Genomic DNA, 10,366 nt, shown 5'->3' on the forward strand with positions numbered 1-10,366 from the left:
TTCTTGTGGCAAACTGTCTTTCCCCGGGATCTCGCTCTCCATCGTCATCTGAAAGGAGCATGACTCCAGCATACATTAGGCAGATGCTTGAGTCTCTGGAGCCCGATGATCTTGGTTCGGTAGTTGAGGATTTTATCCACAGCTCAGCTTCCTGTTTGATTGCAGACACAGGCTGCCCGACTCTAATCTTTCGTTGTTATACACTCCTGACTCATTATCTGCAGCCGTCTGCGGCGTGCTCAGAACTTTTGGGACTCTCTCGACCCCTCGTCAGCCGCTTTAATTGCCTCAGATGCTAAGGAAGTTCCCTTTAATTCGCCTTCGGAGTGGCGTTTTGATTGATGCTCGAGGTTTAAAGAAGTGGAACCAGCACACACAAGCGCGGCCTTGATTGCAAATGAGAAGACAGAAGCAAACAGCCAAACATACAGAGGAATCTGTTCGCATCTCACCACCACTACTGAGAGGCAAAGTAGAGAATTAGGTGAGCTCTCGGTTCTCTCTGACACCGTGTATTCACCTGCCTTCCCTCCCACTCGAGCCGGCCCACACCATCCGCCTACACCCGGCCCCTGAAACTCTCCTTGCACAGCAGCGCTCCATTCTTTCCTTTTGTCCTCCAGTTGAGCCGTTACTCGTTCTGTGATGAGCTTGACATGACGAGGGTTTTGTTTGTCTTTAAAGTGAGGGAAAAAAATAACCAGAGAGATGGAGAGAGAGAGTCCTCTGCTTGTGAAGTCATAAAGCAAATGCAACCTACTTGTAGTTACTGTTGACACCAGATACATACAGGAGACAAAGAGTACCTATGGAGTACACTGTTGGTATGAAATTATTTTTATTTCAAAATCTCAGCATAATGAAAGTTTTTTTTGTTTACTTTCTTGAAATCGTGAATTTCACAAACATTAGGGCTGCTTTCATACTGAAGGTCTTTCTTTTTTATGCTGAAATGCATTTTTGTGTGTGTGTGTGCGTGTGTGTGTGTGGGTGTGTGTGCGTGTGTGTTTGTGTGTGTGTGTGTGTGTGTGTGTGGGCGTGTGTGTGTGTGTGTGTGTGTGTGTGTGTGTGTGTGTGTGGTTGTTCATACTACTAATTAAACCCAACTGCAGTGAGACCTCTGTGTGAATGGTTTGTGTCCCCAAAGTGACCCACATGCACAGAAGAAGAACGTTGATGTCACACAGCAGACCACTGCTTATGGAAGTTTTAACGGATGGAGTTGTTTATGGATCAATTTATAAAGTTTACTCGGCAACGAGAGCCGACAGTATCGTCTCAAAATCATAACAACGGGAAGGAAGCTAATAAAAACAAAGCACAGTCAATAGCGATGACCTTTTGTGGAGCAACTTCTGACCCAACCAAGAGTGGTGGGAGTGCGATGTGTGTGATGCGCTCCAGTGTCAGGGACTTCTTAAGCTCATAATTTTAATTTTCATCCATTGTTAACACCCTGATTTTCACGTCTGGCTTTTTACTGTGCAGAATTATGACCCATATCTCACAAAAATGACATAAAAATCAGACAAAATTTGGCATGGCTGTTGCAGCTGGTAGGAAAGTGTTACTATTGATATTAAATGAGTCCCACACTGAATGCCACTCAGCAAGGAGGAAGCCACTAGTCCAAAAGCAGCAGGAAGAGATTTCTGCAAATTTGCAAATTACCGTTTGCAAATGTCCTCATTATTATGAAAAACAGGGCACACATGAAAATCAAACAGCCAGAAATTTGTCTGATTTTCTAAAGGTGGAATTTGTAGCTGAAAAAGTGCGTGAGAGAAATGCGGCCAACAAACCAGACTAAGCTAAATGTCTAGCAGACTACCATGAGAAACTTGTGGAAGGATATTCAAAGTATTTGACCTTAATCATGCAGTTTCAACATTATATCTACCAAATACAAATGAAATATATGTAAGCCTTTGAATCTGAAGAAAGCTCAAACAACGTCTCTCTCATTCTGGCCTAATTTTTCCAAAATAGCAAATGTTTAGCTTGACTTAACATCATTGAGGGAAAAAAGGCCAGCAATTTGATTTAAGCTGTATCTTTGAGCCTGTGCAATCCTTTTTTATCTGCTTCTGAGTCCTGTTTATGGAAGAATCACACAGGTTTGCATCTCACACACCTGTTTGTGAAGCTTCCTCTGTCCCTTTCTTGCTTTTCTTGATTTCAGTCCTCGCTACTCTGTCGCTCACATGCTCTCCCCTTTGTTTTCTGCAGGGGATCTACAGTGTGGCACCACAACAAAACATCAGACGCTCAGCGCAAATCCCAACGGGCTATGTTTCTAATTCTCTCTATTCATTCACAGAGTGCTGTTCCTATGCCTCTAATTCTCCTTCTTCTTCTCTTACATCTGCTACAATGTGTCATTATCTGCGGCTCAATTATATCCTCTTATCCTCCCACCTCTTCCCCCCTGAAAGATCTAAATTTCTCCAAGCGAAGGTATCTGTGACTCATATAAATAGCCCCTGCATCCGTTACCAGAATAGGCCGCGTACAATGCCATGGAAGCACTGTTTAGCATAACCAATGTGTGGGCTGGGATGTTTAATCAAGGGATGTGGAGCAACGGTGTTTTTAAAAAAGCAAAGGAATTAGTGCTTACATGGTTTCGTCGTTCTGGAACTCCAGCTTGCCGGAAACCTCGTCGTAGTCCTCCCCCTCTTTGGCGGTGCCCTCGACGGTGTGGTAAGGCACGGCCACCTTCCCCCTGGCGCCGGACGTCCTGTGCACCTTCACCTGCATGTTGCCGACGCTCTCGCTCACCCTGGTGGAGTTGCTCTCGAACGTGAAGATGCCGGCGTGGTCGTCGTCGTAGATGGTGACGGTGGCGACGGGGGCGTTCCCCAGGGCCGCCTTGGGAGGAACGTGCGAGGAGATGCCAACCGTGCTGTTGCTGGACGTGATGGAGTTGGGCTCCAGGACAGAGACCTCGGCCCGGTGGACAATGCGGGGGTTGCTGAGGCGCACGTAGAAGTGCTCGTCCTCCTCGAAGATGTCGTCGTCTATGACTCCGACGGTGAAGTCTTTAGTCGTCTCGCCAGGCTTGAATACCAACGTGCCCTCGGCAAACTCGTAGTCTGAGCCTGCAGTGGCTGTCGCATCCTCCGTCCGGTAGTCCACCTGTGTGCCACGGGTGAAGAGACTTCATTAAATATTTAGAGAGTGGAGCTTTAGCAAATTGCTGACTGGTTAATATTTCATAGGTTAAGTAGTTTGGGTTGGTTTTTATTTTACACTGAGGATTTAGAAGATTTTCACATTTACAGAGCCTGGCAACAGTTTTCATACCTTTGACCCTTACGATGTATTTTATTAGAATTTTAAGTGCCTAAGACAAAGTATGCACTGTACATATGGCTTTATTTTATTATGTTTTGCAAATGAATATCTAAGAAGTGTGGCTGCATTGGATTCCAGTCTACCTGTCATGTCAAGTCAAGTTTATTTATGTCTCATATTTGAGCAAGAAGGCAGTGCAAAGTGCTTTACATGGTAAAAACAACTTGTACTTTCATCAACACTGAACTCGTGACAAGTTCAAGGTCACTGGGTTTTAGCTCTCACCTTAACTGTGCAGCCAGCCTCTCCTCCATGGCGGCTCACCGTCAGCTTCAAGGACCCGCAGTTCTCAAAGCATTGGTAGTGAGAGGGGTCGAACTGCAGGTAGATGGTGTTGGGATCTTCTTCCTGCCCGCTGGCCTCATGACAGCTCACCACTTTCCTGGCCTGGTCAGCCGCGTGCTTCTTCAGAATGTTCCCGGCTCCGATCATCATGCGCGTGGCCTGAATGCGATAGAAGGCCCGGCTCTTCTGCTGCTGCACCAGCACTTGGTAGTTGGCCATCTCAATCAGCTGCTCCATGTCTTTGTCTGGATGCCTCTGTTTTAGGTCCTTCAAGGTGCGCGCCATCTCCCGCCGGGCCTCTTCCTCTTGGTCTTGCTCTGCGCTCATCCCTCCACCTTCCTCCACCCCCTCCAGCATCCCATCCAGAGCCTCCTTGTTGTGAGGGTGGGAGTTTGCGCCCTGCCCGTCCATCTCCAGGTCCATTTTGGTGAACATGGCGTCACCTTCGGACTCAATGATGATGCCACGGTTCTTGTCGGCGCGGTAGCGCTTGTTGACGTACTTGTAGAAGAGCAGGCGTCGGTCTGCGATCCAGGCTTGCAGCACGCAGAGAGGGAAGAAGAGGAAGGTGAGGACCGCCTCCCAGACCTCCACCTCTCCAGGGGAGAAGACAGACAGGATCAGGTACAGCCAGATGTAGGCGAACACGCTCCAGGCGGCAGTGACAAAAAACACCCTCAAGTGCTTTATCTTGCGGGTCTCGCTTTCTGGCACCACGTAGACACAAAGGGCGATAATAATAAACATGTTGAACGCGGCGCTGCCCACAATGGTGCTGGGCCCCAGAGCTCCAGCTTCAAACTCGTGGCCGACCACTTCGATGACGGACAGCAGGATCTCTGGCGCTGAGGAGCCGAGAGCCATCAAGGTCAGGTTGGATACCGTCTCGTTCCAGATGCGCACGGTGGTCGTTGTCGTTTCGCCGTTTGGCTTTTTGATGGTGATCTCCTTTTCCTGAGAGGTGATGACCTCGATGGAAGACATGAAACGATCCGCGATGATGGACATACCCAGGAACATGTATATGAGAGCCGCAAAGTAAACAATAGCTCGAGCCACCTTGTCACCAACCGCAGGGTTCTGGGGGTTCCACATGGGCAGCACCACGCCGTCTGAGCAGTTGTCCTCACTGGAGCAATTCTTCGGGACGTCGCCGGTGTCTTCATAGCCGGAGCTGCCGTGGGAGAAAGAAGTGACTCCCGGCTGAAGAACCAGCAAGAAGGTGATAAACATCCATGGGGCGATGGGTCGTGGTAAGCTCATGGTGCATTTGTCTGAAGTCATGATCAGATTTGGTGTCTTCTAATGCTGGAGATCAAATTGTGTCACATTTGAAGGTTTATGGAAGGTTCCTCTGCAAGAGAACAGAAAGAAAAGATTTAATATTTAAGGAGAATTCTAGATCCAGTGCCTTACAAAAGTTGAATGTAGGACTGGACTATATGGCTGAAAAACGTATCGCGATATAATCATTTCACTTCATTTGAGATGGATAATTACTGATTAGTTTCTAGTTTTAAATATCTGAAATACTGCTGATGAGGTCGCATGACCTTTCCCGTTTTTATCCAAAGTTTTCGCTCTGCATTGTTTGTTATTTTAAAGCAGTTTTGAGGCAAAGTGGTGAAACCTGAAACTGCTGCTGTGCAAGTTACTCAACAACTTGTTGCTAGGTAACAAGGTGGTATCAACTAACTCACTCAAACGTGAGAGTTTGAGCGGCTATAGCCTTTCCTCTGCCTACATCTCCCAGAATGCCGTGCGGTTCTGAGGAAAATGAAAACAATGAATATTTTTCCTTCATTACTGTGCATTGGTCTATCAGGTGAAATCCAACCACACAATAATTTTGTAGCAAAATGTGGATGAAGTTGCAGAATAAAAGACATTAATCATATGCAGTTCTTTTTAGTTCTCTTTTTAAAGTGAAGGGAACCTCTAAACAAAAAGTAGGCAAAAGCAATCAGAGCTATGCACTTTAATATAAAATTGATGTGGGGATCCAACCGTTTGTTCGGTCCAAGCCTCTGGCATCTACTTTTGGTTGACTCACAGGTATTGAACAATCCAGTTAGACTCCTACACATATAATGTGTCCATTGTGCGCAGAGAAACTGTGAAAATGTTGCACTCTGCACCTGTAGTACAGAGGGGAAAAGTGACTAAGTCCACTGCATACGCTGCAGTCAGATGAAGATCCAGAAATAATCTTTCTTGGTATTAAGAGAGAGCAGAAAAAGAGCTCTGGTCCCTGGGTAAGCTCTTCTACATTATTATTTAAAAGAAAAACACTCCCGGTAGCTCATGAAAACTGCATGGGAAAGACTGCTTAATGCTAAAGTGTAGTAAACACCTCTAGTTTTGCGCTTTACATAACCAATGTCAGGGGAAGACCTTAAAATAATCCTACAGTGGCTTTCTTGGCAGCCGGGTTTTAACAGCTTTGAGTGAACAATCCAGGCAGCAGCGCCGATACCACCCGGGGAATTAACATCTGCAGCGACGTGAGCGGCGAGAAACAGCCCAAGAAGTGTCAATTAGTTTAACCGGTGCCTCCTAATCAAAAATTTAAGACCACCTCCATCCCAAAATAGGTTTCCCCCATCAGCAGCAGGGGGAGATTCACGTTGCTCTACGTACAGCACAGGCTCTCATTGGCATGCAGCAGAGGAGAGCTGCTTCCTGCACTCTGACCTGCCTAACAGGAGAGCACGTTTCCCCATTGAGATTTCATTTCACGGGGAGAGGAGAGAGCAGAAAAACACAGATGCACAAATTAAGCTGGAATTTTTTTCCTATTTATTTATTTATTTTTTAACTGCAGCTCATAAGGGAAATAACAAACCGACTGTATTTGTGCATCTCAGTGTAATGGCTCAACAACACCTGTATGCTCATCGCAGTGAGTCAAATGCCAGCAGGGTTCAGCGCCACAGACGGCAACAAAGCCAGTCAAACCCGGCAAAATTCACCCTGCTCGGCTGGAGATTCATAAAATAAAATGCAGTCTTTTTCATTTGGCACACAAGCCTGCACAAATGTGTGAGTGGGTGACGTTTCTATGGCAAAGGCAAGCTTTGCAACTGGTAGTGGTGCTGAAATCCAAACACTTCTTTTGACTACAGTATCAAACCACAGAGTCTGTGTGGTTCCTCCGTTGTTCTGCAGTGGATTTCTCACAAAAAAACCTGAACAAGTAGCAACAGATAAATAAGGTTCATGTCTTGTTTCACTGGAGTTTTGAAGTCAAAGAGTGAAATGTTTAACCTTCTTCGCATTTCATTGATTATGTGAAAGAATACCAATTAGAAGAAAATAGAAATATCCTTTCTTGCCCCACAGAGCAACAGGACATTCAATTGAATCAGAAAGCAAAAGGTAAGTGGAAGCAAGAAAAATGTAAAAACAGAAAAATAAGACAGACTTATAGTAAGGTATATTACCAGAGTAAACTCTAACTCTCTGTACTGAGGGGTTATAAAATTGACTTTTCTTTTTTTAAAATATTCATCGTTGCTGGTGAGCCCATCAAGATGTTACCTTAAGATTTAATAATAATAAATAAACTCATTTCAGTTTTTAAAACAATAAAATGAACAGAAAAGTAGCACAGGCCGAGTTAAACTGTGACGATTTAATCCTCCGACATTTTTCTTTCTGCCAAGCAGAGGTTCAGAGGTCAGCAAATAAACACTTTTGCAGATAATGAGTCATTTTGATGCCTGCTTGCTCTTGTTTTGAGTCTGCCTGTGTAAGTGTGTACACACAGTCACGGTAAGAATCGAGCGTTCTCGCAAATGCCACAAAGGAAAATCACCAAGGCGAAGGAAAACAAAGGAGCTTTGACAAAATTAATAAAACCTTCGTTGGCGCCCCTGGTGAAGTTACGTAAAACTTAGTTTCACAGTGTTTACTCAAGTTTATCTTACGACATGTTGGAACTCACTGTGAGCAAAAAGTGGCAACATGGGGTCAGCAAGTCTCTGCAGCAATCATCAGGTGATGTTTACGCGCCACCTGGTTGCTTGGGAGGAATTCCAGAAAACAACTTCCTGTCCCAAACCAGGAGCGTGTGTGTTTTGTGTGACTCCTTTTTCTGGAGCATGTGTATTATTTGAGCCTCATCCCAATCAATTAGCAAAATGCTGCAACTTTAAATAGCAAAGAATCTCCTGATATTACAAGAAACCATGAGGAAATTATATGCACTTAGTGGTTCATTAAAAAAAAAATTACCACTAAAATATGTTCTTGTCCAAACAGATAAGCAAAGAGGAAGCCAAATAAGATTTTAGAAAAAGATGATATTGTTGTAAAGAAAGAAAAATAGACTATAAATTCATCAGAACAGCTGGTTAGTTGTTGTTTTGTCCAATTTCCATGTAGGATTTGCTTTTTGTGAGTTAGAATGAATTGTTATCAAAGCCAGGCTCGTAGGACAAATCTTTTTGTTTGAACCAGATTTACAAATTTGCCACATATTCAGATATTCAGTGCCATAAGGATTTTTGGTATCCATCCCCAGATTTATACCAGTCAATAACTTTAATTCTGCTTTGCTTGGAGCGTTCTTTAGTCTTCATGCTGTAATAGTCGCCAGTGAATGGATCTTCCAGACTCAGGCGTCTTTATGCTACCATCACTGCAGACACATTCAGTGCATTCAGGAAGTCTCCATCCACTCAGCACCAATTGGGTGGACCTCTGTTAAATTACATCCATCACTTTTGTTCGCTATGCTTGATTTGTAAAAGCAACAAAAAGGCTACAACATGCAAGGCGGAGAATATTTTTTATAGGCACCAAGCCTCTCATCGAGAATATCCGTTGAGAGAGCTGAAGAAAAAGAACGAAGAGGACGAAGACAAAAGGTCAAAGGTCCTTCTCTCTGTACGCTCCAACCTTCTACAGTGTTACCAAGTTCTCTTCTATTGGAAGAAAATGGCTGTAGCAAATACCGACAGCAAGGTTAGCACTTTGGATTTTACATATACAAACAATTATTGCTTAATGTAATTTCTGGCATCAGGTTACATCACCGGAAAAAAAGATGGATTTAATAACTTTTGGGGTTATTTTTTTAGAGGCATGGGACTTGCTTTATTCCTTGTATTATATTGCATTTTATTACCACATTACTCACCTGGACGCAGTTGTCAGTGAGTCAGCCCGCTGTAGAAGTTGTGGCCTCAGGAGATGAACTTCTCCCTCATGTTGCTCTGTGGAGATACAATTCATCTGTCACTAACAAACTGTGGGGAGGGTTGTACAAAAAAAAATACAAGTGCAAGGGAGCGATCCGCATTAGTACAGAGTTTTAATGAGCTTTTTTTAAATTAACAAACAAATGCCAGCTGGGGAAAGAAAAACACAAATAATAACATTAATAAAACGCACAGCTGCGTGTTGAAGACGGTTTTAAAAAAAGCCAAACTACAAAGGAGAGATGGGGATCAAGTGGATTGCAGATAATCCAATCAGGAGCCAAACAGAGCGGTCCGATCGGTGCACACAGCTGTGGCTCAGATACTCACAAAAAGCCCCGAAGCCCGACTGGATCCCGGTCTCACCGTGGCCACCCTGCACCACCCGAGCGCGGAGAGGAAGCCTGTGCGCCATCCACGCAGCGGGCTGGTGTAATGCTCCTGGCTTGTTGCGCTGGTGTCTTGGAAATGCCGCGTCGCTTCCCACGCCGTTTCCTCGATGTTTTCCTGACAGTTACCCTACCTCAGCAAACTTAAGGCAGTCCGATCACTTCCTCCCACTGATTTGCTTTTTGAATCATCTTCCACCAAAGCTATTTTTATTGTTATTATTATTATTATTATTATTATTATTATTATTATTATTATTATTATTATTATTATTACTATTAAATTTCTAAAATAAAGAAGAAAAAAAATCAGCTTTCTTCTGTTTAGACTACGTGCGATTGTTGATGCGTAAAAATAATCAATTAAATTGCTGGATCTATCCTCGTTCCCTCAGCTTCAACCAGTCAACATTTCATGAGATTCACCAGTTTAAGAAAGAAAGAAAGAAAGAAAAACCTTTTCTCTAGAAAGCCGGGGAAAAAAATCCTTCGCTCTTCTGTCTAAACTGGTAACGCAAAAAAAACAACAACAAAAAAACAACCAAGGACCTCACATGAAAGTAGACGTGAATGGATGGTGTAGAATCGAGAGGACGCAAAACGGCACGGAGCACGGATCAGGACAAGATGGACATCAAGCGGAGGGATGGTGGCAGACAGGGAGAGGAGTTGAGGTGCTGTGCTAAAGGAAGAAGGCTCGCCTTACTCTTGCGGCGTGGGCAGCACTGGCATAAGAAGCGATGAGCGGAGAAGCGAGAGCTGTAACACTGCAGAAACAGGGGAGGAGACGTTCACAAGCGGCGCTGCACGCACGGCTGGTCCTCCTGACTGCGCATCAGGAGTCCGGGATGAATGAATGGACAATCTGACTCCAAAAATCCACACAATTATGCACTCATCATAGATATAGACCAGGAAGGGAAGTTGGGTATGTATACACCAGTGGGTTTTTTGTTGTTGTTTTGAGCCCCCAGATGTTGGTTTGTGTCTGCTGTGGGTGGCGGATGTTTTAGTCTGGAGGGTTATGTATAGCACAGAGAAAACACAAAGTCTCAATCTCATCCTTAAATAGACCATTGGCCAAATGATCAAACTCACTCTCCAAAATAAAAATGACTGAAACTGACCAGC

At 44.4% G+C, this 10,366-nt stretch overlaps 1 protein-coding gene across 1 annotated transcript in view; it reads right to left on the bottom strand.

Moving 5' to 3' along the window:
* Nucleotides 1-10,366, bottom strand: part of LOC102238122 (sodium/calcium exchanger 3-like) — a 34,202-nt gene extending 23,836 nt beyond the window's left edge. The window contains exons 1-4 of the mRNA XM_005800762.2: nucleotides 9,177-10,366; nucleotides 8,786-8,861; nucleotides 3,583-4,996; nucleotides 2,621-3,138 (exon numbers count right to left, since the gene is read on the bottom strand). Coding sequence (XP_005800819.1) covers nucleotides 2,621-3,138; nucleotides 3,583-4,926 — 1,862 coding nt within the window. The 5' untranslated portion in view covers nucleotides 4,927-4,996; nucleotides 8,786-8,861; nucleotides 9,177-10,366. The remainder of the gene's footprint in view (nucleotides 1-2,620; nucleotides 3,139-3,582; nucleotides 4,997-8,785; nucleotides 8,862-9,176) is intronic.

The sequence above is a fragment of the Xiphophorus maculatus genome, chromosome 11 (genome assembly GCF_002775205.1).
Source record: "Xiphophorus maculatus strain JP 163 A chromosome 11, X_maculatus-5.0-male, whole genome shotgun sequence".
In the NCBI taxonomy this organism is placed as follows: Eukaryota; Metazoa; Chordata; class Actinopteri; order Cyprinodontiformes; family Poeciliidae; genus Xiphophorus; species Xiphophorus maculatus.